This window comes from Ursus americanus, chromosome 2 (assembly GCF_024610735.1).
Source record: "Ursus americanus isolate L20-20 chromosome 2, mUrsAme1.1.p, whole genome shotgun sequence".
Taxonomy (NCBI): Eukaryota; Metazoa; Chordata; class Mammalia; order Carnivora; family Ursidae; genus Ursus; species Ursus americanus.
Genome location: NC_142128.1, coordinates 60408254 through 60436207, shown reverse-complemented (window position 1 = coordinate 60436207; position 27954 = coordinate 60408254). Strand labels below are relative to the sequence as shown.

The following is a 27954-nucleotide window of genomic DNA, read 5'->3' as shown; positions in this document are numbered from 1 at the left end:
TTATTAGGTTAAAATGATCTGAAAGCTATTTTAACTGTTACTAACATAAAACACATATTTGCAATTAGAATTCTTGAAAAGATAGCAGTTTAAGTTCTCTGTTCTAAAAAAAAACTTTCAGAACTCCCTCAACCAACGTTAAATGCAAAATAGTTTATTATCCACTTCCTAATGAAAACATTGATTTTTGGAGGCATTCCAAAATGAGTCCAAGCTTGTTATAGAGAAAAAGAAAAATGAATACATTAGTAATGATATGTAGTAAAGCATACACTGGGTATGGCTCAGTCAAGTCAACTAGTCCCATGCCTTTATTTGATAGATGAGGAGAATAAGACCTACTGGCACTAAAGGTACAATGACATCAGGTGGGCGAACAGGAACTAATCCAGTTGCTTTGTACCTCAGTCCAAAGCCTTTTGTATCATGTTACCATGTGGCACCTTGTTTACCCAACATGAAGTGAAGGTGCTGGGATAGCTAAACAGAGGGACTGTATTCAGAACATAAAATCAGTATATAAGCAAAACTGAAAGTTCTGGACTTATCCTGTATTGGAACACAATATTCACCCACTGAAGGGGAGAGATAAGTAGTAAAGAATGCTGATTATTCTGATACCATTTATTAGTTATATCAGTGGCTAATTTAGTATATTTTGAATGATAAGGGCTCAAGGTCTTCTGGAACTGCTCAAACCATGTGTATTATTACCACTTACGAAGAACACTTCCTAAATATGTCTATAAATATACTCATTTCCAGTCAGAATGAGATGAAACTATTGAAACATGTGGATTTTTTCTTTTCTTTTTTTATTTTGGTTTATTATGGCTAAGGATCATCTTCAGCTTCAGATATCTAAGATGTCAATCTGTATTGTTATACTGGTATTTTTAAGACAAAATAAAATTCAGTGAGCTACGTAAAATTGGACACTGTAGTAACACTTTCTACTTTAGCTAGAATCTGCATTAATTAGTGATATACTTTTTCACAAAAATATCTCTTGAGGGGCGCCTGGGTGGCACAGCGGTTGGGCGTCTGCCTTCAGCTCAGGGCGTGATCCCGGCGTTATGAGATTGAGCCCCACATCAGGCTCCTCCGCTAAGAGCCTGCTTCTTCCTCTCCCACTCCCCCTGCTTGTGTTCCCTCTCTCGCTGGCTGTCTCTATCTCTGTCGAATAAATAAATAAAATCTTAAAAAAATATATCTCCTGAGTACTTGCTCAGAAATAAACCCTCAAATATTTATTCTGTTATAAAAGCCCTTTGCCGATTGAGAAGAATTACAGTTAATATTCATTTTCATGTTATACGGCATAGGTTTATAGGTGTTTTAAAATACTAATGCTATTTCAGTCAAATCTGAGACCTGAGAAACACTTTTCATAGTAAAACTAAAAATCTTGAACAATATTTTCCTATAGTTAATTCTTTGGCAAAATGATATTAAATATTTTATGTGTTTTATTCTTCATCAAAAACATCGAATATTTATCCATCTGTATGGAATATTTATATGTTATGCTATATGCTAAACAAAACAAGTGAAATAATGAGTTGCTTCCTCTGGAATCTCCTAACAAACTCTAGGAAACTGCTATGACAGGACAGATAAAAAAGCGGTCTTTTGTTGGAAAAATAACTTCATTGTATCTTTGAAAAAAAGCATAGATTTATAAGTTTTTAGTTTATATTTGGATTTATTGATTATCAGGACCATGATAAATTCACATTGTGAGGAAACAATACTTAAAATATAGGAACCAAATCTTCCACCCTCATATCAATATAAGAATAAATGAAGAATTTTATACATTCTTAATAGCTTAGAATCATCAGGAATTTTTCACATGTAGAAGATACTTGTGATATAGAAGTTTAATTATGAATATAATAGTAGGAAAATTTTACAGATAAAATATCTCTCAAGAACACATCTCTTTATTGCTCATAATATTAGACCATTGATTGTACTTCATATACTAAGTTTGTCTACTAATTGAAGTTATTACAAGCACTCCATCTATACGATACACTCACGCTAGAGACAACTCATACGGCTACAATTTTTAAAGAACTGATCTGTGCATTATGACAGCAAAATTTCACTTATAAGAAAACATCCATTAATTGACTACTGCGGTAAAAACTTTATAATATTGGTGTCATGAAGATCTTCCTTTTTCTTGTGTGTTAACTGAGCTATGTAGGCATGCCACAAATTGTGTTTTTCACGTTTTAACTGTTCTAGAGTCCCTCCTTTTGGGGATCTGTTTCTGTTTGAGAACTAGAAGAAATTAATTTGTAGTTTGATTTCTTCTATTTCATTCCTGTTCTATTTCTGATTGTATCTGTGTGTGTGTGTGTGTGTGTGTGTGTGTTAATTCAAAAAAAACAAAGCCAGCACTTTCAATACACTGTCTTCAGTTTAAACTTTTGAGTGGTAGTTAGGAATTGTTGTTGGGCTGAATAGTCTTCAAAAGTTTCTGGTACATTTCTGACTTTAGAAATCTGGGATAGGAATCCCTTTCCATGTGCGTATACACTATCCTTTGAGCCTCTTCAAAACACGTTTGAGTGGGTTCTTGAATATTCCTGATGATAGTTTCTCTTGTTGAACTGTCAATGTTAATCTGAAAAGTGAAATTACATGTAGAGCATAAGTAGGTATAATTGAAGATAGAAACCATAATGGAAAGGTCTAATTTTCCCCCCTTTCCTTTTTTTTTTTTTAACTGGAAAAGGGTAATTTTGTCTGAAATTTCATAGATATCTAAAAAGACTTTTAAGAGACAATCTTTGCTTTTGTAAAATTAAACATCCACCTCTATATCCCAGGTTAAAAACCAAAACAAAACAGAAATACACAGCCCAAGACCAGGGAAATGTCAGAAACCATTGCTTACTTAGGCAGATGCAACTGGTTTGTTAGTGGAGTCTACAAACAAGGAAGTTTATGAGATGAAGGTCTCTTTTAAGGAAAAGGGAAGTTGGTGCTATTTTAAAGTTTATCTTTCTTAGTAGTCATGAATGTTGATTTCACTGAATATGCCCTGAGATGGGAAGAGAGTGAAGAGAAGTGGAGAAATAAAGGAGAGAAGTGGTTATTTCAATAAGCCAAGTATTTTCCAGATAATAGTTTTGAGGAACAAGTCAATAATGTAGGACTGTCTTGTGTAATAGGAATCTCATATATCATCATCTACCCTATTCCCTTGACAAGAATTTTTTTCCAGGAAGTATAATTTATTTCAGTTTACACTGTGAGTGGGGCAGAACTGAGATTTGAACCCAGAGTCTACAAGATAATAAGCTCTGTGCTCTCATCACTGCTATTACAGTGTATCCCAGATCCTATCATTTTTGCAGTAAAACCATTTTAGTTGTCTATCATTTACATTTTTATACTCTCCTGATTACTTCCAAAAACCCATGTAATAAAATACATTATAATAAACATATAATAGCAAAGCAATTACAATAAAGATAAAAAAGAAATCAAAAGCCCTTTGAGGCAGGGCTGAATTTTCATTCCTTATTCTCTCTCCACCAGGAGGGGTCCCAGTGTGTCATGCACTCATGACTCTCTATTTTCTTTAGGACATTGTAAATGATTGGCAGTAGTATCAGTGTGAATGTTTGCTGATTTGCTGGTTTGGAACTGAGGTGAGCAGTGAGTTTGGTGCGAAGGCACAGACTTTTCCCAAACCACTGGGATTGTCAACATGCCAATGTATGGTATCTGTCGTTACCTCCAGCAAAGTTGATTCTTCTTACAAGGACTTCTTCTCCTTTTCTTTTTTTTAAAAGAAACTTTCCAGGAATTAAGATAATTTAATGAGAAGAGGCTCTGGAGCCAGACAGGCCTAACTTTGAATCCTAACTCTCCCACTAATCTGCCACATGACATGGAACAAGCTAATTAACTTCTCAGATTCTCAGGCTTCTTATCTGTAAAATGAGGTCAACAATACTGACTTTGTAGCATAGTAGGAGATACTGGATATGAAGTGCCTGGCACATATGTGTGCTTGAGAGATATTGGCGCCCTCCCCGGGATGTACTGATTTCCATTAGCCATCACTGTCATGTAGTTACCTCTCTAGGGGACTGTGGCTGGATGTAAATCTTATAAAGCTTTTTTGCCCTAGAAATTCTGCTCCGCCGTGAGGCAATTTTCTTATAGGTTTCACATGCCATCCAGAATTTAATATTCTCGTCACTGTGCTCCATTTTTAAGTATGCTGCATAGACTACTGGACCATCTAAAAGTAATGGAGAAATCAGTTTATTTTCATGGGTCAAAATCATTAAAAATTCTGAACAATATTTAATGCAGGTTAAAACTAAAGTCTGAATCAAAGCTCCCAAATTATTCAACAAGTGAATATTATATCAATACACACATGCACACACACACACACACACACCCCACATCACACTTAGATCTATACATCTGAAGGATATTTTGACAATGCCAGTCAGTGGAGTGGTCATCCCTTCATTCCTTTCTTCTGAGTCACTCAGAGGAAAATGTCCACTGTGTGTCTGGCTTTGGGGTAGGAGAGGTCACAGGGACTCAGAAACAGGACTTAAGTTGGAACAGTGGACGGAGCTTTGGTCATGAAACTGACATGAAAAATCTAAGCCCTCCAGCCAAACCGGAGGGTCAGAACCAGGTTTAGAATCTCAACAGGCAGGTCAAGGTTGGAAGGAAAATATCCAAGTCATGTGGAAGTAATAAATTGATCAGATTGTATAGCCTGGGGTGTTTCTCAGTATCCAGTCAGAGCAGGAGAACATGGATGGAGGAAAAGTTCAACTTTATATTCATGCTTTATGGTTCAAAGTAGAAATGAAGGACCAGGCAAATAATGGAATTCAGATAGGGGGTTGGAAACTATCACAAAATCGAGAACAAGACAGTAGGTATGTGCAGCACTACCATCAAATGACACTTGATGCCAAAGATGGTCATCCTTCATTTTAGTCTTAAGCTGTATTTTTGGAGTGGGTAGATAAGGACATACATGTGGAAGGAGCTTTTCTTTTTCTTTTTTTAAATTTTATTTAAATTCAATTTAATTAACATGTACAGTATTATTAGTTTCAGAGGTAGAATTTAGTGATTCATCAGTTGCATATAACACCCAATGCTCATTACATCATGTGCCCTCCTTAATGCCCATCACCCAGTTACCCCAGTCCCCCTTCCACCTCCCCTCTAGCAACCCTCAGTTTGTTACCTAGAGTTAAGAGTCTCTTATGGTTTGCCTCCTTCTGTTTTCCTCTTATTTTATATTTTCTTCCCTTCCTCTATGTTCATCTGTTTTGTTTCTTAAATTCTACATTTGAGTGAAATCGTATGGTCTTTGTCTTTCTCTGACTGACTTATTTCACTTAGCATAATACTGTCTAGTTCCAGCCACATAGTTGCAAATGGCAAGATTTCATTCTTTTTGATGGCTGAGTAATATTCCATTGTATAGGTATATTATATCTTCTTTATTCATCTGTTGATAGACACCTGGGGTTTTTCCATATTTTGGCTATTGTGGACATTGCTGCTATAAATGTTGGGGTGCAGGTGCCCCTTTTAATCACTGTGTTTGTATCCTTTGGATAAATACCTAGTAGTATAACTGCTGGGTCATAGTCATTTGTCTATTTGTAACCTTTTGAGGAACCTCCATACTGTTTTCCAGAGTAGCCGTACCAGTTTGCATTCCCACCAACAGTGTAAGAGGGTTTGGAAGGAGCTTTTCTGATTGAGGCACTATTTTGTAGAAGAGGGTTAGGCAAGCTCTCGCAAATCTGATACATTAACACGAATCTTTGTGAGGACCAAATATTCTCACTTTTGAAGATGAACACTCTCAGAACTTCTTTTGGTGACTGGGAAGTCTTTTGGCATATCTGAGAAATTGAATTGCTAAATGATGAAAAAAGTAACTTTTATTTGATAGAAATGTGTGTGTACGCACATTAAATATGTGACCAAGCATAGGATTTTGATTAACAACATTTTATTCAGTATTAACTGCCATATGAAATAATAGTAATCAGATGGAATAGCAATATAAAATCAAGTTTTCCTACATCTTCACATCAGAGATTAGGCTGATTTCTCTGGCACTAGAAAGCTTTGACTCCTTGGCTTCTACTGGCTTTGACAGCAGTGATACAGAAATAAAGATAACAATTAAGATATTTTTATTCAAGAGAAAAACTCAAAGAGAGGCAGATCCCCTCTAAGAAGGATTAGGGCTGGGGAGAACTGGCAGTTTGCAAGAAATGTGCCATCGTGAGAATACACAAAATTAGAGCATGTCTGATTATTATAATATAAGTAGCCTTCATGACATTGGGTGGGAAATGGTTTGAAAGGAATGTCACTTGAGTTGAGAGGACAGATGAGATGGAGATAGAGCATGTATAACAATGTAGCATAGGAAATGATATGGATTCAATATTTCTACCCAATGGGGGAATATATCTTATCTTAGACGTCAAACAAGAAGTTTATTTTCACACCTACGGAAATTTAAGATGTGCCTTGCCTCATCACAGGCACAGAAAGCTGCGGCCAGCGACAATGCCTGTAGCAAGTGGAGCTCCTATTAGAGAAATAGCTGAATGGAAAGGCAAACCAAAAAAACAAAACAAAACAAAACAAATTAAAACAGAAAGACATTTCTAGCTTAACAAATAAAGCTGGAAGCCAATAATTTGCAGGTGTGTGTTGAAAGAAATGGAGTTCTATTTAAGAAAATAAAAAGCAATTTGATATACTTTGTACTTAGTAGAATTTTGACAGTGCTTCATGAGGAGCAGAAAATAAGAGTCCTAAAAGAAAGAAATGAGCTATGGAACAGGGGAAAAAAATGAGATACCAGATAAAATCTGTAGATCCTGGAATGAGAGTCAGTCACCAGGCTATTTGGATGGTTGAGTAGGTGGGTGGGTGGGTGGGGGAGAAGGGGATGACTTGGAAAACAATATTAGATTCTATGTTATAATATTCTGAATTTGTGTTTATATTTGTGTTTAGCTTAATTGTATAGTAAAATCTTTAGAGATTCTTATTTCAGAACCTGCCTGCATCTGCATTTGCCTTCTCTAACTTCTCGCTTGACTGAGTAGTGGAAGGATCTTTTGGGGTTGGCCAAATGGTTCAACAATTCTCAATATACCCAAGTCCTTCACTCATGAAGCCATCCATGCATTGCCGTTGATATTTTATATAGATACTTGCTATGGTAGATTATAGTATTGATCTTAGTCACTTCCTGCCCTTCTTATAGGAGGATTACACTTTCATGTCCCATTTTTATAGCCTTGCCCATTGGACTTGTTTTAGCCAACAAAATACATGCAAAGTGCCATGTACAGGTGCAAGAAGCTTTTAAGCAGAAGGTTTAAGCAGGTGGTCTGAGAAGGACACATTCTGGAAAAGAACTGTTCCTTTTGTCTGAAGGTCAGAATGAAGATGTGGAATACAGCTGGAGCTGAACCCAGTCCTTGTGTGACATGAACAAGAAATGAATCTTTCTTGCAAATTAGTGGGATTTGAATATGGTGTTTTACTGCATCATAACCTGACCTGGACCCAAAAGCCTCGGACCTGGATCACTTGAACCTCTTTGATATTTCAGAGAAGGTTCTGGTGCCTAGAATCAGTAGACTCACATGGCTGGTATGTTTTACAGAATTTTTATAAGTTAGTCAAGTAAGCAGCTGATGACGCATTTGTATAAAACTGTTCCAGGAATCTGAATAATAATTGAAGTTGGAACTGAATTGCTCAGTTGAGAATTTCTACTGACTCAGACAACAAGTGAACTTAAAGGTGGAAAAGCCTTTTCCAAGTCAGGCAGTGTGGCCCAAAGTAGCCCGTTCTGAAGTTGTAAATGATACTCCTTCTTGAGCATTACACTCCAGACACCATGATTCTCCTTGAGCAGAGTGAACAAGGAGAAACAACAGAATTGCTCATTAAATTGAGAAGATGGAAAAAATAGGTTTATGTCATATATAGTGCATGCTTTTCTCTTAAGAACGAGAGTGATACTTTTGGGACTCTAGCACGTTCTTTTTAAGCTAGTCACTGAAATTAGTATTTCTATGACACACAAGGTGACACATGTCAGTCTCTTGATGTAGAAGGAAACGTGACATTCCTCTTGGCTCAGTCAGAACAGTGGCCCATCTGTTCCAGGACTATTTTCTGCAAGGGGAAAAAGCTTACACCATAAATTAAATCCTAACATTTTGCTATGGTGCAGTCTTTCATCAGAAATGTGCCTAAAACAATTTTAGATTTATTTTATTTTCAATCTGTACCATTTGGGATAATAAATTCCATAACTGTACTAGCCTCTATGTGAAGTTTTAAAGTAAATCTGCTTTACTGCAGTTCTCTAGTTTGGCTTCTATGATATTAATCATTTATGATTTTTCTCTTAACTTCTTTTTGCTCTGTTATTATAAAAGTAACTTAAAGTACTATGAGTTGTTTTTAAATACGGAAAACTTCTAATAAAGACAATAATGATTGTTGACAATTTGATATATTTCCCTTTATTCTTTCAGTCCTTTGTTAATGTTTAACTTTCTAATTAGCATTCATTCATCTACACAAACACAGATACACATATATTTATATATGGCATTATACTGTGAAAGCAATCTTGTGTCACTCTTTCATACTTAATATGTAGAAACACTTTCTCCTTTTCATTTTTAAGGGTCACATAGTAGTCATTTGTAAGGCTACCCTATATTATATTTAGCTTACCCTGTTACTATTGGATATTTATATTGTTTCCCATTTTTATTTGTAAACTATTCTACATTGAATATTTGGTGTATAAATCTTTGCATTTGTAATTATTTTCTTAGAATTAATTTAAAGGAGTGGAATTCCTAGATTGACAGATGTAGTATTTTTGGAGACTCTTGATGCCTGTTATAAAATGGCTTTCAGAAGGATTTCATTACTTTTCATTACTAACGTCAGTGTCAGTGTCTGCTCACTCCATCCTTTCTCATCTGATGAGGGTAAAAGCAATGACTTGTAATTGTTTAATTTTGGATTTTAAAAATATTAATGCCCAAATATTTTTTTCTTTCTTATTGACCGTATCTTTTCTTTCTGTGAATTTCAAATCATTTGACCATTTTTTGCACTGTTAGTGTTTTCTGCAATTTTTCAGATCTCTTTATATATTAAAGACACTGTTATATTTATTGCATTATCTTCTATTCTTTTTTTACATATTATTTTTGATTATGATTTTTGAGAAGTATATGTAAACCATATAATCCGAAAAGCCTCAGTTCGTCTATCTGATCTGCCTTGAATCTTTTTTTGCACTTTTATCAGAGAAAAATCTGTAAAGCAAAAATCTGGCCACAACCCTTCATTTATAACCTTTCAACCTTTTCCCATTATTGGCCTCATAAGAAAAGCCAGACCTTGGCAGTGGCTTCCGGGCACATTAGGCTATAATGCTCTCTGCCTCTCTAGCCTCTTCCCTTGTCACTTCTGGAGATATTCTTTGTTTGAGCCTTGCTCCTGGCCAAGCCATGTGCCAACCCCATGCTGTTGTATATGCAGTTCCTTCTGTGAGGTGGGCTTTGTACTCTGATCTAGGACTAAAGTGAAGTATCTCAGTTTCTGGAAAAATTTCTCTGGGACACCCTCTGCCCCCAACTAAATGTTTCCTGTTGGTTGACAGCACCTAGTTCACCTTATTATAATTACAGTTCCGTCTCTCCCTACATCAGAGTCAGTTGTAGTTACCGGTTTACTTTCGATTACTCCCCCACTCACTGGCTCACCCTTTGCGAATTAGACCGCCGGTCTGTCTTCATAGGCCCAGTGCCTGCGCGCTGCCTGATACACAGCACGTACTGACCAGACAAATGTTTGTCAGTCCAGGCTTTTGGATTCCTCATGCTTCTACGTTTGAAAGTGATTCTCTGTAAGTTTTGAAAAGTGAAGAAGCAGGTGGTAATTATTCAGCATCCAGGGAGCACCAAAGACCAGAGGATTTTTACCTGGCGTGTTGCTACTTTTTTTTTTTTTTTTGACAGTGAGACATGTCCTAATTGGACAGCGATGTGTCTAAAAGGCCAGGTTTTGTTGTTTTGTTTTTCTCCCTGCACGAGGAGATAGAGAAGACAAACAGTACTGAGTGGAGGGGCTGCGCCCGGCAGGCTCTGGAGGTAATGTGAGGGCTGCTGAAGGGAACCATGGCAACAGCAAGAGGTTAGCAGAGGGCAGAATAAATGATAGTGGAGGAAGCTGCCAGTCCACAGTGAGCAGCCCAGAATCTCTCACAGATGAAGAGAGCTGAGGGAACGGCTCTGCCTCTGGGATCAGGACGCACGTGACAGAATAACCACATCCATTAGTAACTTCTAATGTCGGCTTTGTGCCAGGGTGAGGATGCACCAGCCATAGGAAATTGGAGCAGTCTTCGTTGCCTTCAGCTGTATGATAATCCTATGGTGTCCAACCTGGCATTTCCAAGGCTGTTTGCAGGTGATTGTGGTAACTGAGAAAGCCAGGAAAGCATACAGTACATTGAAGGATGATTTTGACCCAAATCAATGCTGATGCAAACTCTGATTCAAAACACCTGCCTATTTAGAATGGCTTAACTCTATGTCTGCTCTGAGCGAACTGAAGAGGCCATAGAAAAATAAATATGTAACTGGGCTTTCTCACTTGAAATCATCTGGGCAAATTTTACGTGGGCACTCAATATGACCCAGTCATCCTACCAGCCTTCCATAATATCTTGGTTCTTTAACTCTCCAGAAACGATTTCATAGCTTCTCCTTTCCACATCTCTCCTCAGCTCTGTGCTGATGACCTTGCCTCAGACTTCACTGAAAACACTGATTTAATCAGGTAGAGATTCCCTCATCTTCTCCCTCCTTTCTAACTTTCCTCCTGAAAGGGGAACAATGTCCAAGCAGTTCTTTTTTGGCGTCCACTTTATTATGCTTTCTCCATGGCTTTCCATTTCTCTGTTGCTCTTACAATTGTCCTCACTCTCTTCTATGTCATCACTTTCTTCCTCTCTCATGGTTGCTGTCATCTCTAAGGAAGCTACTGTATTTCCCAAATAAAACCAAACACTGCTATTCATTCTATCTTCTCCGTATTGACCTCATGCCTCCTTCTGTCTCTACTCTTTTCTCTGCTGAGCTTCACCTCAAAACTTGTGTAAATAATTCCCTACATTGTCTGCCTTGCTTCCTCTTGTCCTATCCATCCCCACGCTCCTGTCAAGGCACCACCGACTTCCATACTGCCGTATCCAATGGTCACTGTTCTTTCCTCACCTCACTTGTCTTCCCAGCAGTCTTTGACACAGTTCACAGCTCCCTTCCTGAAATGAGCTCTTCTTTGCCTTTCATGATGATGTACTGTTTTGGTCATCCTGGAGTCACCTGATGCTCCTTTTCCATCTCCTTTGCTGACTCCTCCTCTTCTTTGGATTTGGAAATATTAGCGTGCACCTAGGCTGCACCTCTGGACCTCTCCTCTCCTCTCTCTGACTCTCCCTCTGAGTGATCTCACAGTCCCATGGCTTCGATTAGGGTCTATATGCTAAGTACTCTTGGCTTTGTCTTCCCTGCTGACTTGTTTACATGGTTTTTGGAAATAACCTTCCGTCTGGTCTCTCTGCTTCTTTTTTTCAGAAGAGAACCAGACGGTATTTTTTATTTTGAAAAGGGGGCAGGGGCAGAGGAATAGGGAGAGAGAAAGAATCTCTGCGCTGGGAGTGGAGCAGGCACAGGACTCCATTTCATGACTCTGAGGTCATGACCTGAGCTGACACCAAGAGCTGGATGCTTAACTGACTGAGCCACTGCCCCACCCCTCTCCCCCCATGGTACCTTTAAAAGCATGTCCACTCTTGTTACTCTGCACTTTAAAGTTGCTCATGCGGCCAGTAAGGCTCTATACTCCTGTCATGATGAACCTCTTTGGTTATTTGAAGACACCAACCTCACTCGTATCTCAGGGCCTTTTGAACATGGTTTTCCTCTGCTTGGGCCCCTCTGCCCCCAGATCCACGCCTGGCTGGCTGTTTCTCATTGTTCAGCTCTTAGCTCAAATTTTACCCCTTCTGACTGTTGTCCCCCAATCATCCAATTGAACTGCCCTCTTATACCTGCCTTTCTTCGCCATATCACCTGGTTTTGTTTTCTTCAAAGCACTTATCACTTTCTGGAATTAATGTATTCATTAATTTATTTGCTTGTTTGTCTGTCTCCTCCCTCTAGAGGGAGCACATGAGCTGATCACAGTGACCTTGTAGGTCTCTTTCACCTCTGTCCCAGTGCTGGGAAGGTTTACCAGACATATGGAAGGACTGAATGAATCATCCAAGGAAGTTAGTTGCAGTTTTACTAATTTCTTTCTATTTATATTAAACATGCTTTACTCAAATGTCAGTGAGTGACCTCTACCTTCATCTTTTGAGATTTAGGGGAGATATATATATATATATATATACACATTTTTTTTCCTGGCACCATTTAAATTATTTTTTTAAAAGATTTTATTTATTTATTCGACAGAGAGAGAGACAGCCAGTGAGAGAGGGAACACAAGCAGGGGGAGTGGAAGAGGAAGAAGCAGGCTCATAGCAGAGGAGCCTGATGTGGGGCTCGATCCCATAACGCCGGGATCACGTCCTGAGCCGAAGGCAGACGCTTAACAACTGAGCCACCCAGGTGCCCCTAATTAAAATTAAAAATAAAACTGACTAGTCAAAATTTTGATTTGATTATTTTTCACTCAACCTTTCCAGTAGGTAGAGCTGTAAATTTTGTAAAACCTGAGGAGGTTTTAGGTAATCGTTGGTCCCCTTGTCATTTCAAATGCACATTTCTGTATCTTTTCTAGTTCTATTCGATTTAGCCATCAGAACTACAGATTTCTGCTAGGTTTAGCTAGCAGAAATACTCATGGGATTTTCTTTCTGTTTTTTGCCTTGATGATGCCTAACATTTTGATGATATTTTGAGGTACAGTGTCAACTTTTGGGTCAACGTCATTTAAGGAAAAATTTTTGGTAATTCTCAGGTATTTTTATGAAGATAACTAATAGCTCTGACAAATTTTTTTCTGATCTATTTAAAAACTTATTACTACTTTTACATTCATTCGCAAATAATGTAACTCTCCTAAAAAATTGGGTGTTTGGAAACTTGGTGGACTTTCTATCATTTGCAGACTTGGAAATTTTGCAGGGTACTTTCTGCTTAATTCATTATGGAGATTTTTTAATGAGACCAATTTTTACACTAAATCCTGAGGAATCCTACACATTATATCTCTTCCTTCAAAGAAGCATTTATCTCTACTGGACTTCTAAAACAGTTGACTATTTTTAAAGTATTGCCAGTCAGGCCTCCTTATCATTTTACAACAGTCTGAATCAAGTTCCAGCTCAGATTTGCCTCTTGTGAGAAGCTTTCCCAGGAGACCTGCCATCCCTCCCCATCTATCTTCACCCCTTAGCACAGACCTAGTATGTATGTGCTACAGACACACATTCTAGGCCTGTGCTAGGTGATCTGTTATTTCTAGTCTCCCTTTATAGTTGTTCACAAACTGCTTATGGTGCACATATATTTTATTTATCTTTAATTGTGGATGCCTTCAGGAAAGTACTTCTGCCGTCCCTATATCATACACAGTTGGAACTCAACTAGACGCTTCACTGCTCAGGGATCACACCTCACACAGTATGCTAAAACTCAAAGCAGTTTGTTCTCAGCAGTTGTTTGAGCAATCTGTTCAGCCCCCAGATTCTCCGCCTTTCACATAGGGCACTTCATAAGTACACATTTTTCTCCAGTCACAAGCTGCACTTCGGAAATATATTTTAAGTGCTGATCTTCTATAAGGCTGTCCTAACTGGACCTTGCAAGTAATTTTATGTCAAAGAAATGTGTATCTATGTTTTTCTTTCTATATCTAGAACTTCCTTCTGCTTGTTGAATGTAACAATAGACTCTTCAAGGGAAAGGCAAAGCTTCATAAAACCATCTTTACTCTGGAAGCGAAAACCAAAACCGAACCACACCAAACCCAACCAAACCAAACCCTGCCAGTCAGCCCTTTATATAGCCTTTGGTGAAAATGTTGTCAACGGCTATTATTTTTAAAAAGTCTGTGTTTGCCTTGCCTTTGAAATTCCATTCAGGATGTTACTAGAAGTAACAATCACCATTCTCCACTTTACCGCAATGTGCTATCAATAGCAGGCTTCCCTGTTCTCTTCTAGGAGATTTTCAGTTTTGGAAAAAATCTACCTTTTTCCCTGTGTTATTTCATGTGGTACATGGGTGCAGGGAATTTTTTTTTTTTTCAAGCACATTGCCTGGTACCTAAGTGCTTAAGATTTAGTGAATGGATGTTGAGCACACATACTGTTTTTTTTAAATTAACTTGTTTGTCAATAATGTATCATTAAATAACATCTAGACTATTAGCATTCTTAATTTCTAACCGAGGTCTTAATTTTGACAGGGTTCTGTTCTTAAATTGATGATTTTCTTGGATCCCCTCTTCCAATGAGGAAGTTGAGCTTAGCTGTATTGTGACAGCTAGTACTTAATAGCTGTCCAGCAAACATCTCTTAAACCAATTCCTGTTCATCCATTGAGACCATGCTTAATACATTTCCTTCCTCAGCGGAACTGCATGTCTTAGTAATAGTCTTTTAATCTATGTACAAAGAGGTATCTACATATCTTAGCTAGAGAATGCATCATTTCACTAGTACCTTTGTTAATGTAAACATACTTTATCCTCTGGCACATTCAACTTTTTTTTTTTTTTTTTAGTTTTATCTTTCTGATTGGATGTTCCAGAGAATGAATTGTTTTATCACCTTTTTAATCATGTAATTATTAAATTTTTACATGATTTTCACAGTAATTCGATTTCTCATAAGATTTGTATCCTGCTTTTGCTGGTTTTTATAAAGAGCAGTATGCTGTCTTCCTGTCCTCATCTTTCTGTAAACTTTGCTTATTCTTATGACACTAGATCTCTAAATAGCTAATTGTAGCTAGGCTCTCACTTGAGATCCTTACCAAACAATTAACTTTATTCACTTTGTTTATGAGGCCTTCAGGACTGGCACAGAAAGTTTTACATAATATGGCTTGGTGTTTTGATCTTTTCTTAACTAATATTTGTCTTGTATTTATTCATTGAACATTTATTGTATGCCCATTGGATACAAAGCACATTTTTAGTCCCTGGGATGGGAGATGAAAGGTGAATGTGCAGTGGTCTGTGTTCTCAGGGAATTTGAGATCTACTAAGAAAGTGTCTGTGGAAAAAATCCAGTACACTAAATAACTGTGCTTAGAACAAATAATAATACTAACAGAAGAGAGGGGGCAAGTATTTCCAAGAGGTTGCAGGAAAAAGGTGGAAGTTGAACTTTACTAGCCAGGATGGGCAGATAACAAAGTAGACAGGGGACTTTGCACCGAAGCTTGGAGCAGGTGTTTTGCAGGTGTAGGAAATGGAGCAAGGGTCACCCTGGTGAAGGGTGTGTCATGTGAAGGGGTGGAGCTGCAGCTAAATCCTAGAAAGTGTGTTTGAGTTTGGGTATAGAGAATCTTGAATGCCAAGTTAGAGATTTTGAACTTTTTGGTAAGCCGCAAAGAAAAAGGAATAATAGAGACACGCACTTTAGTACTAATTAAAATAACTACCAATTATTGCAAGCCAAATCTGCATTAGCCATTAAGTTAGGTGTTTTATGGCTAACCTGAACAATGGTGCTGAAAAGATGGGTGATATTATCCCCATGTTACAGATGGAGAATTTGAAACTTCGAGAGGGAGATTAACCTGTAATGTTGCAAAACATGGATTGCAAGGGGTTGGGACTGAAATCCAAATTATTTAGCAGAGGATCAATCAATATAGCTGACTGAACATATGCTTTTGTCTTTTCCTCTCGTTCCAGTGTCCTAAAATTGACCCAAAAAATATATTTTTAAAAATTCATAATCATGCTGGCAAACTGGATCACAAACTATGAGGCATACTTGAAAAGTAAAAGGCAGGGGTGATTCACAAGAAAACCATGGCCTCAGATGCTTATTGGAAAGGGCTGTTAGGATAGGTGAGAGTTCAGGTGTTGACCCAGGTCTGGAGGTATGGATCCCAGTACTAAGGAAAGGCCATGAAGTAATTTCCAAAATAGTTGATGAAGGTGTTCATGTAGGAGGAGCCAGGGTCTGGGTCAGACAGTGATAGCTGTCTCCATACTAGGAGGGGCCCTTCCTCAGAGAGAGCAGGAAGTGCCCCAGAAGTATGGCCACCCTCCAGGAGTAACAGGAAGTACTCTATCCAGAGTTACCACTGGCACATCCCATCAATTAAACCATCAACTACAGACGTAGTGAAGAGAAGGGCCATATGCACCCCAATGTTCATAGCAGCATTGTCCACAATAGCTAAACTCTGGAAGGAGTGAGATGCCCTTTGATGGACGAATGGATAAAGATGTGGTCCATATATACAATGGAATATTACTCAGCCATCAAAAAGAGCGATTACCCAACATTTGCAGCAACATGGATGGGACTGGAGAAGATTATGCTAAGTGAAATAAGTCAAGCAGAAAAGACAATTATCATATGGTTTCACTCATTTGTGGAACATAAGGGATAGCAAGGAGATCGGTAGGAGAAGGAAGGGAAGAATGAAGGGGGTAAACAGAAGGGGGAATGAATCTATGGAATCTGGGAAACAAACTGAGGGTTTCGGGGGTGAGGGGTGGAGGATTGGGCTAGGCCCTGATGGTATTAAGGAGGGCACGTATTGCATGGAGCACTGAGTGTTATACACAAACAATGAATCATGGAACACTACATCAAAAACTAATGATGTACTGTATGGTGACTAACATAACATAATAAAAAATTAAAAAAACCCATCAAGTAGCATAGCTAACTCCCCCTCCATAGTCAATAGGTGTAAGCAGATGAAATATTCACAGAGAGTCTAATAGGGAATCTCAAAGAAAAAGAGGTCTATAGGCAAAAATTAGCAAACATTTGATGGGAACAAACTCTATTTAAGAAAAATACCAAATTCAGCAAACAAGAGTTTTCTTTGAGTACCTACTACACTTTTTTTCTATACCTTTCTTCTGGTATTTATCAATTTCTCAATTTTCTACCCAAACACAGTTGACTGCTCCCATGAATGCACACACTTCTTCATATTTCTTGCGTTGAGCCTATGACCCTATCTCTCTAATATCCATTTTTTGTTAACTTTCATTTATACCATCTGAATATTGATACTTACATACTATGTGCAGACTTATACAAAGTCCCATTAGATCAGACACTGATAAATTTGAAAACTAACTCTGAGGAGTTTCAGAACATTAAGACTCAAACTTATTCTTACTTTTGAAAGCACTAAGAACAGCAAAGTATTGAGTTTTCTAAAATTCTAACTTTAGAAGTCCATGGTAAGGCAGTATATTTCGGTACGTGTTACGATTTAAGCATATTTTCCAAGGGATTTTACACATATACTTGTGAAAACTAAATATTCCCAGTGACTAATCTTGTTTTAATTAACACCAAAGAAAATAATAGTGGTTGACATGAGAAACTATTTTCAGGTTTTCTTTTTTTAACTGGGGGCAGTTGCCATTTAGAAGGCTGTGAGAAGAGCGGTATACATTCACCACCTAGTGTCGCCTTTTTCTGTTAGGAGTGAAACTGACTAGTTATTCAAAGATGAAATATATATAATACTCACATTTTGTAGCCATCAGCTTTTCAAAAGACTGGCCCCACTGTAATACTTCCTCCAAAGTAATGCTTTGAAAAGAAACAAAACGTGCTCATCGCACCAATGTATTCTCAAGGTTTTGCTGAACTACATAGAAATATATGATCCTGAAAATAACACCAAAATATAGTTGTACTCTATTTGTGTGTGGTTTTGGATGGAAATTTACCATTCTGTGATCTTCTACATTTTATTTTTACTTTCTAAATTGTTAAAATTAAAAAAAAACTGTGGAAGTAGTGTAAACTTGAAAATATGATAAGATAAATTTTTAAAAGATAAAGATCCATAGTCCTATAATTTCCTTATTCCCAAATTACTACTATTAATGTTTTGATTTACTTCTTTCCAGTGTTTTTGTTATTTGTGTGTTTGTGTGTTTTTAACTAAGAAGTAGCCATACTCTGAATGTGTGTTTGTGTGCATGCATACTTCGTGTGTGTGTGTATACATATATATGTATATATTCACTTTTTTTTAAGATTTTATTTATTCGACAAAGATAGAGACAGCCAGCGAGAGAGGGAACACAAGCAGGGGGAGTGGGAAAGGAAGAAGCAGGCTCATAGCAGAGGAGCCTAATGTGGGGCTCGATCCCATGATGCCAGGATCACGCCCTGAGCCGAAGGCAGACGCTTAACTGCTGTGCCACCCAGGTGCCCCTATATTCACTTTTAATAAGCTTTTTATATGTCATCACAGTTGTCTTAAAATCCATTTATAGTGTTATGAATTATAATTATAAAATTATAATCTTTGATAGTCAATGTGGAGTATTCTACGAGGGGGCATTCTTTTTTTTTTTTAAGATTTATTTATTTATTTGAGAGAGAGAGAATGCAGACTGGGGAGGGATGGAGGGAGAGAATCCTCAAGCAGGTCCCCATCAAGCACGGAACCCAACATGGGGCTCGATCCCAATCTCATGATCCTAAGATCATGACCTGAGCTGAAATCAAGAGTTGGCCACTCAAACAACTGAGCCACCCAGGCTCCCCTATATGGGGGCATTCTATAGCTTACATATTAATTATTCTCAATGGGCATCTTGGTTCTTTCTCGTTTTTTATCATAAAAACTTGTGATTAAGGCTTGCTATGTTCACATAGGGTAATTGCTTACAGGCGGGATTAGTAGAAGTAGAATTAAAGTGGGTTAAGAAATGCACATTTTTAAGGTTCTTGGTATAAACTGCCAAACCGCATTTGGGTTTGCACTGTGTGCTGCTGGCACCAGTAATGTGTTTGCCATTTAACTATTCACGTCGTAGAGCTTATCCACAAAGTCTATTTGCATGCATTCATATAACAAAGTTAGTAACCCTGTATCTATTATATGCGGATATTTTCTCTATTATTTGCTATATTTTTTTTACATGCTCAGGTTTGAATTTTTGTTACAATGAATAATATGTGAATAAATAGTATCAAAACCATTTACCATTTCAAAAATATCTGTGAAAGATACTGGGTTTGAAGCTTCATTTCTGTTCATCTTTAGGGGCTTTGTGAGGTGACTTGGCAAGTGACTATGGAGTCTTACATATAAATCATTTTGTTTTCTCTCCTTTAAAATACTTAATGTGTTCATTGCCATTCAGTTTATGATTGCTTCAGTTTATGATTGGTTCACTCTTAATTTTCCTGTTTTCAATGATGTCCGATAATCAGCTAGCTATAGATACAAGCAAGCACTGTCCATTGGCTACACCTGGTGTAGGTAGCACCATAATTGGTGTTGAGGGAACAGCCATCAGAATTAGGAGGTACTTAACACAATGAAGGAAGATTAGTCAAAGAGGTTAAAGAATGACCTAGAACATGTAAAAATATCAGGATTCTTAAAAAGGTCAAGTATCTTTTGTTTTCTACAAATTCGGATGGTTCTTGCCAGTTTTAGGTGGACTGTGTGCATCAGTACTGAGGCTTAGCAGTATACTGCCATTAAGATTGCTTTCAAAAAACATTTCCATGAAATGCTGTCTGACTCACTGTTCTTTTCTCTTATTAGAACTTTAAAAACAGTAACCTAAAGTAACCTTTTCCATCCAGTGAAATGGTAAGTGGTAAGCAAGTTTTGTGGCATGCCTCTCTGTTCCACCTGTTTGTTTCCATTATATAGGAAAAAATAAAATCTTCAACATGAGCAAAGATGCCATCCTTGTCTTGGTTTAGCTTAAAATAAAGTGTTGATACTTTGTTGGCGGGAGAATTCTTCTGTCTCTAAGATTCAGGAGATTTATGGAGATAGATCATGATCAGAGTGATTATGGTCGGGGTTAAAGTTGTGAATGAAATTTTGCTTGTAATTTTTTCTGAGTTTCTCATTTCATGCTGCCCCATGGCTATTCAGATGCCCATATGAGAGTAATTCTAAACATCTCTGTCCCCTCACCCACCCGGATTTCCTAATAAAAGCAGCGGATACAAAACAGAGGAGCATTCTGAGACCTCATGTCATTGTGGAAATAGGAATGAAGAGTGCTTGGAGTCTGACAGTCCTGAGTTCTAATTGCAGTGCTGCATTTGATAGCTTTTGGTTTTGCCTAAAATCTTTGAGCCCCAGTTTTAAAATCTGTAAAATGGGGATAATACCTATCTCTCAATGTTGTATTGAAAATTAGAGAAGATCATGAATGTAAAGCACCTATCAAACGACTGTTATCTACCAGCTTGCCACAAATGTGAATTCTCTCTTTCCTTAGCCTCCCCCTTCCCTGATGGTGGCTCTGCAAGGCAAGTAGAAAGAAATGAGAGCTCTGGTGGTGACACTCCATGGGAGTCATCAGCAGAAGAGATGGAAGCCATTCCCGAATTAGCCTAGTTCATCCTCCTCCCTGCATGGGCCCGTTCAGCACAGAAGCTTTGCCTGGTTGTTTAAAATGCTGAGCTTTGGGTCTTCTTGTCTCTTCCACCTCCCACTGTAGCCTCCTCCCCACCTCACACAAATGCTTGTAAATATTTTTGGACATTTTGGTACTATGGGACAGGAACATACACGCCAGGAGCTCTGACCATAGCAAGGGAGATGTGGCCAAGACTGAGCACTCCATGTAGACTTGGTTAGGCACTCTGGTTAAACTAACATACAGTGATCCTCAGTGTGGGAATCCTTGAGGTGGAAAATCCAATCAAAGGATTTGTTACTCTTCTCAGGCATTATGCATTCCATTTTAGCAATCACTGTTCCCATCCAAATGGCTGCATAGTTTAGTTTGGCAAAATATCCAAGAGACTCGGGAGCTTGGTAAGCATCTCGGTACCCCACCAGTCTCCCTTCTTCCAACTAGGCTTGAGGTTTCTGACACTTTGTAGATGGAGGGTTAGAATCATGAAAATATTTTGGATAAAGAATCTCATTTTAACATAAACAATATAAAACTTTAAAAAATCTGAGAGTATTTATTCATAATAGACCCTGTATAAACATTAGACTTGCTTAATTCTCAAGTATAAACCATAAATAATGAAAATGAAACCTTAGAGTAATACATGATTGCTCTTCTGGTGGAATTACTCATGTGTAAATGCAAATTTTACTCTCTGAACAGAATATATTAAATTAGCCGTTGAATAAATGTACACCTATTTATCATGTGATAAATATGCATTAGAATGGCCATAGAATTTAAATGTTACTTACTTTGAAGGAAGCCTCTTAGATTTGTCTCTGCACATCTTGCAAATCCAACAATTCTGCCTGCTCATTTTTCTAAAGCAATACAGAATATACTTAATGTAATTTAGTCGTTTAAAATAATTATATGCTAGAGTCAATGTCTCAGGAACACAAAATTATAAATCATGAAAAAAATGAGCATGAGTTTTTTAAATTAATGGGATACAATCACTGGCGGGGGTGGGGAGGGGAGAGGAGAATAAAATAACTCCTCTCGTAAATATTTTTAGAAATATAGGTACTTAGAGTTGCGACTTTAGAACCCATCTGGGCCACTTATTCATCCTAATGGGGTCTGAAAAAATACAGCTTACTGAGACAGATCTTCCCATTTAGTGCCCACTGACAGTGAATTCAACTCCCAGGTCTTCCCTGTTTTGGGTAAATCTTAGTTTTAGAAAGATCTCTCAATATATTGAACAAGACTTTGCTTTTTTGTGATTAGCTGAAATAATGTAATAGCTAAATAAAAAAAATAAGATTCCTTAAGGGTGAATTCTGAGAAGGGGATTCCTTACCTTGTTTTCTCCACTCTTGGCAGTATAACATTGGCTTTAAAATTCAGGTACAGTTTACTCAGCCCAGGCTTTATATAACAGTGTATGTCATAAAGGGTTTTAAGCTCAGGACATTGAGAAAACAACTCAAAATTTTAAGAATAATTAAATCTACAATTTATAATGAGAACTGGAAATATTTTGCTAAACATAGATGCACACTTATACACAATGAATTATTAAGGATAACAGTGAGCTTTTATATCAATGAATTATTAAGGATAACAGTGAGCTTTTATATCAATGAATTATTAAGGATAACTTTTATGTCAGTCTTTATTGATTCATTTGAAACATCTGTTGAACACTTCTTATGTGCCAAGTTCTGGCTGCCAGTGATCTATGCAGATCCTGTCTTTTCCTCTTCCTATCCTCACTAGCAAGCAGTTAAAGTCCATGTGATGGGGACTTTGAGACAGGAAGTCCAGTGGGCCATGGTACATGCAGGAGGAGAACCTAGCCTGACTTGGGGGTTGTTAGAGACGGCATCCCAGCACAGTGATAGCTGAGCTGGAACCCACAGGATGTGCAGGAATGTGCTGAGTGAAGGGGACAGGGCAGCTTGGGTAATGGGTCATGTCCTAATTGAGGAAATGAAAGGAATGTAGTCATCTCATGAATCTAGAATATGGCAGGGGGAGAGCTGAGAGAACAAACTAGAGAGTTAAGATTGGACCAATAATCATGTTCAAAAATACTCATTGCAGCAAGAAATCGATGAGAGATGAAGTTGGAAGACATGCGGAAGCTAAGCATGTTAGGCCATACACACCAGCAATTTCATAGTAAGGAGCTGGAAAATCATTGAGGGTTTTAAAATATGGACCAGACTTGCTGACATTCAAGATTGTGTTTTTGAGTAGAATTGATTGTAATGGTGCAAGGGTGGAATCTGGAAGACTAGTTAGGAGACTGCCTGCAGGAGTGCCCATGAGAGTGTTACAGGCTTGAATTAGGAAGGTAGCATGAGAGATGGAAGGAAGGGGACAGATTTTAAATGTGATGGAGAACTTGATGTAGTGGCTGTGGAAGGTGGGAGAAAGACATGAAACAAGTTTGGATGAAAGATTTCACCTCAAGATAAAGGTGGCAGTTTTTGTAAAACACATAGGAGAAACCAAAAGAAAAGATGGTCCAGAAAGAGAGTTTGAACTGAGAAAAGCAGATGGACCAAGACAGATGACTCAGAGACACACTGAGAAAGTAAAGCCTGCAGAAGGACAATCAGAGTAATGTGGTATCGCAGAAACCGATGGATGAGATACCAAAAAGCAAAGACTAGTCAGTTGAGTGTTAAGGGCTGGGAAGAGATGAACAGAACAAAGGACGGGGGCACCTAGGTGGCTCAGTTGGTTAAGCATCCTACTCTTGATTTCAGCTCAGGTCATGATCTCAGGGTTGTGAGATTGAGCCCCACTGTGCTGGGCATGAAGCCTGCTTCAGATTCTCTCTCTCCCTTTGCCCCTCCCCTCACCCCTCTTCCCGCTCCATGCACATGAGCACACTCTCTCTCTCAAAAAATAAATAAATAAATAAATAAATAAATAAATAAATAAATAAATAAATAAATAAAAGAGAGAGAGAGAGAGAGAGAGAAAAGACTGAAAAATAAACAGTAGATTTGCTAACAAGAAGGTCATCAAGAGCCTTGGTGAGAGGGGTTTGGGCAGAACAGGGAGAGCAGAAGCAAGAGGAAAGAAAACAAGAGGAAATGGAGAAATGTAGAACAAATGTAGGGCTGCTTGCACTTTCTTTCTCTCCTTTTCCCTCCCTCCATCCCTGCCTTCTTCACTCCCTGTTTCCCTTCCTTCCTTCCCTTCTGAAGCTGTGGACCAAACAGTAAACAGAGACAGAGAGGCAGGACTATGCTGCCTGGCCATTCTGGCCTGCAAATCTCCAAGAGTCTGGTTCAAAAAGTCTGTAGTGTGAGTGACATGCCCTGAGATTGGCAAATGGTGTCCATGGAAAGAAGTTGTAGACATAGGAAAAAGGAGGAAAATCAAGATTTTCAGGTTTCTGGAAAAAAATTTAAAAAGAACTAGAATTCAGTCTGTGGGGGATGGAACATTGGAGAAGTGGAAGTAGAAGAAGAAATTGCTGTTTTCTTGTAATTGGAATAGGTGTAGAACTAAATATATTTGCAGGTTTGGGGATAAGAATTTATGGGTGTTGTGGTCTGATGGACTTCATTTTCTGTGTGGGTCTCTCCTGTAAGGAAGAGCAAGGGGCAAGATAGCTAAGTATATCTACAGGAAAAAAAAAATAACAGTTAGGACTCTTGTGATTACAAACTTATATTCAAACGAATTTAAGCAAAAGAGAGAGTTGATTATAAGGATTATTCTGTGTGCAGTTAGATTCTGGATGGCCTTCAATGTTGAAGTAACAATTCACTGAGGTCTTTAAATAATAGTGTGATGAAAATAAGGTGTTTTGTTAGAAAGATAAATCTGACCAAAGATGATTAACACTGAAATAATTGAGGCTAAGAAATCTCTTACATTGACTGGCTGTTCATAACTGATCCTGCATATAATTGGACCCTGAATTAAATTTAAAAGATTCTTTATCTCTGAATTCACCTCTAAGATGCAGATTACCCAATGGCCCCCTGCTTCTCTTCTAAGCAGGAGGCTGGTAAAGAAGTTCCTTCAGTCATATATCAATACAATTAGTCATCCCTGTCTTCCCCTGGGCCTTGACTTCTCCCCTCTCTACTATATCTAACACTAGTTTTTATAGGTCACGTCTGCTAACTTGATGTATTAGAGCTATGTGCACACTTTAGTGATTTCTGTAACCAAAATTCATATCTATTTACAAGTTATCATATGTTTTTAAGAACTTTGTTGGAATTGTTTGGCAAAGGTAGAACAGGCTTAGTATGTAACACCCACGGAGGTCAGAAGCATCACAAAAGTAAAGTAGGGGTGCCTGGGTTGCGCAGTTGTTAAGCGTCTGCCTTCGGCTCAGGGCGTGATCCCGGCGTTCTGGGATCGAGCCCCACATCAGGCTTCTCCGCTAGGAGCCTGATTCTTCCTCTCCCACTCCCCCTGCTTGTGTTCCCTCTCTAGCTGGCTCTCTCTCTGTCAAAATAAACAAATAAAATCTTTAAAACAAAAAAACAAAAGTAAAGTAATTTCCAGATGCACTAAGAGTTTAGGGGGTTCCCACAGCTCTTGACAGGTGATCGAGTATATTAAAATAATTTTAGGCTCTGAAGCCAAACAAACATGGGCGTGAGTTCAGGGTCTTATTAGCTGTGTAACCTTGGGCATAGTAAGTAAATTCTTAGATTCTCTTGTCTCTAAAATGGAATCGTAAAGATTAGAAAAATGCTTGTACGCAAAAACTTTCTGTTCTAGTTAATCTGATCTTCTTTGAGCTTCTTGCACTCTGTCACTCAGGAAATATTTCCTAAACTCTCTGTATGTACAGGAAACACACATTCTGCCAGACTGCATTCCTTCCTCTTTTTAAATTTCAACTCAGACCTCATAAATCTTCCAATTAACCTTATCCATTCTTCGGTGTGTTAGCACACTCCCTTGCAAATCTTCCTTTTCTTTTGTACCATGTTTCTGTATCTCTATTGTTCACACATTATATTAGTAGCTGGGGTTCCAGCTTTAGAAGTCACCGGGTCTCCTATAGCAGATCAGACACTTTTGGGTAAGTGTATCATATTGAAGGGACAAGGCTGCCAGGAAGGGTATGTCTGGCCAGAAGAGCTCTGAGAGGACAGCCCAGCCAGAGCTACCCCTTACAATTAGGCAGGTTGTGTCCTCTATGGACACATCTGGTCTGGAGGAGAGAAGAGATTTAAATCCACCTACAGTCCCCTTGAAAGCTATGGGCCTCCAAGTGGGGTTTCATCAATGTAGTGAAAAGGTCATCTTTTAAAATTCCAGCAAAGGCTCTGTATAGATCAGTAGTAGCCCTGTGTTCAGCTACATGACTGATTTAGAGGGAGGTTCTCTGGCCCACGTGGCTCATTAGTTGGGTGACATTGGAAAAGAGGGTAATATAAATATAAATGTATTAGAATAATGTTATCGGTATTTCTGACGTCTATAATCCTAATAGACTATAAATTCTCTGAAGTGATATGTTCAAAGGCTATTTGATAATTGTGTGTAAGTAGTTGTTTATATATTGTCTAGTATTCTAAGTCAAACATTCACAAATTGATTAAATTATAGAATACTAATAGATTATAATGACATAAGAGCATCCACAATGAAATAAAGTATTTAGTGATAGAATTATGTAAAAGATGTATTATGCATAAAATAGATCACAAAGCAGTCTTGTTTTACAAAGGTCTTTGGTCTTCTAATCCATTAAGAAATGGAATTTTTTGAGGGAGTGTCCCAGTGCCAGAGTTCTGATCCATGTCCCTGCCCACCCACTGGAGCCCTGTTGTCCATCTTCTAAGCTTTCATAAACTGAATGTCCACTGCACCTCCTTCTTCTGATTACTACTGGATTCACTATTACTATTCACCACTCCTTTGCTAAAATCCCATAGAATACTCTCCATGTCCTCATAATGCCTTCTCCATTGAAACCAAGAGATAAATTCACAAATATTTAACTCAGTTTCTGATAATAGAACATATTGGCCCCCTTGAGCTAATTACTTCGTCTAGCCAAAACACTGCTTAAAATTATAGTTAAGGCTTAAACATGAAGGAAAAAAAGGAGATTAAACAGGAGACAAAACCCAACAAAATCTTTTAAACTAATTTTGGAAGATGGAAAGTAGATGAAGGAATAGAAATTAAAATTCTCATACCTCTAAAATGAGAAGAGAAAAGGTAGCCTTTGGAATGTTGTATGGCAAAATGAAGAAAATAAAATTCAGTCTGAGGAAAAAGAATTTCCAAAAATAACTAGTGGTTTAAAAAGAAACATTTGCTATCTTGCATTCAATAGTATATATCATTAAGTAATAGGTCTGTATCTAAATACCAAAATTTAGAGTGGAGGAGTGAAACCTTTTCACATTTATAATTGAGAACTTTTAGGAAATATTTTTGGTAATTCCAACAAAAGTAAATTAATAAATTTACTTGGGATTAGAGCATATGTGGTCATTTACTGGTAAAAATAAAAATTAACCTAAAATAGTCCATAGAATTAAAATTTTGTTCTGACAAAAAGAGAGTTCTCTGTGAAAGAATGACCTAAACGAATATGATATAGAATTGATTTAAATTGGAGAAACTCACCAAGTTTCAAATCAAGAGTAATCATTTTTTTCTCATGTTAGTGGTATGATTATGGAAAAATTCCATTGACCTAAAAAGAAAATAATAACAAAACCAAAAAGATTATTGTGTACTTCCCAGAGATTTGGCAAAATATTTCTATAAATGCCTTGTCTTATATTTTAAGTAAATAATTTTTTCACTTTGTAAGTGCTAGGTTATGGTTATCTTTATTTTTGATTTAACTTCATAGATGGATATTGTAAAAATTCCTATGCTTTTTATTTGTATTTTCGATTGGTTCTTTAAATATTTTTTGTTTACCTTATGTTAACATTATGCATTAATTTGCCTGTCTTTTAAATTTTTCCATATCCTTTTGGTAAAACTAGTGTGCACTTTTATACTCTAAGAGTAGAGTATTTAAAACACAAAAAATGATTTTGTCTCCAATGTTTTCTCTTGATTATTCTAAAGAAATCATACATTTCATCTATACAGTCTAATTCTTAGAGTGGTTTTAAATGCTTTAGTGACGAATTGAGTTCGATATATGTCATGCCAGAATAGATCCAAGTTTTCTTTAACATTTAAATGAAATCTTTTTCAAAGTAATATGAAAATAAATGA

The 27954-nt window shown here is 37.6% G+C and overlaps 2 protein-coding genes across 2 annotated transcripts in view; one reads left to right on the top strand and one right to left on the bottom strand.

Annotated features, from left to right (window-relative positions):
• LOC148110635 (uncharacterized) overlaps nt 1–27954 on the top strand; it is a 291435-nt gene that overhangs the window by 169372 nt on the left and 94109 nt on the right. The gene's annotated exons all lie outside the window — the stretch shown is intronic.
• Nucleotides 1911–27404, bottom strand: RGS13 (regulator of G protein signaling 13). Its single transcript, XM_045809580.2, has 5 exons — nt 27346–27404; nt 21519–21587; nt 17844–17905; nt 4104–4270; nt 1911–2638 (listed from the first exon to the last, which is right to left on the bottom strand). The coding sequence occupies exons 2-5, from the start codon at nt 21581–21583 to the stop codon at nt 2453–2455; spliced, it is 480 nt and encodes a 159-aa protein (XP_045665536.1). The 5' UTR covers nt 21584–21587; nt 27346–27404; the 3' UTR covers nt 1911–2452.

Bases quoted from the DNA above. Each gene is read 5' to 3' on its own strand.
- RGS13 (XM_045809580.2), bottom strand. From the start codon at position 21,583: ATGAGCAGGCAGAATTGTTGGATTTGCAAGATGTGCAGAGACAAATCT. The intron at 4,271-17,843 runs GTGAGTATTATA...CATTACTTTTAG, and splicing joins AAAGCTGATGGCTACAAAAT to ATGGTCCAGTAGTCTATGCA. The intron at 2,639-4,103 runs GTAACTACATGA...TTCACTTTTCAG, and splicing joins AGCCACAGTCCCCTAGAGAG to ATTAACATTGACAGTTCAAC.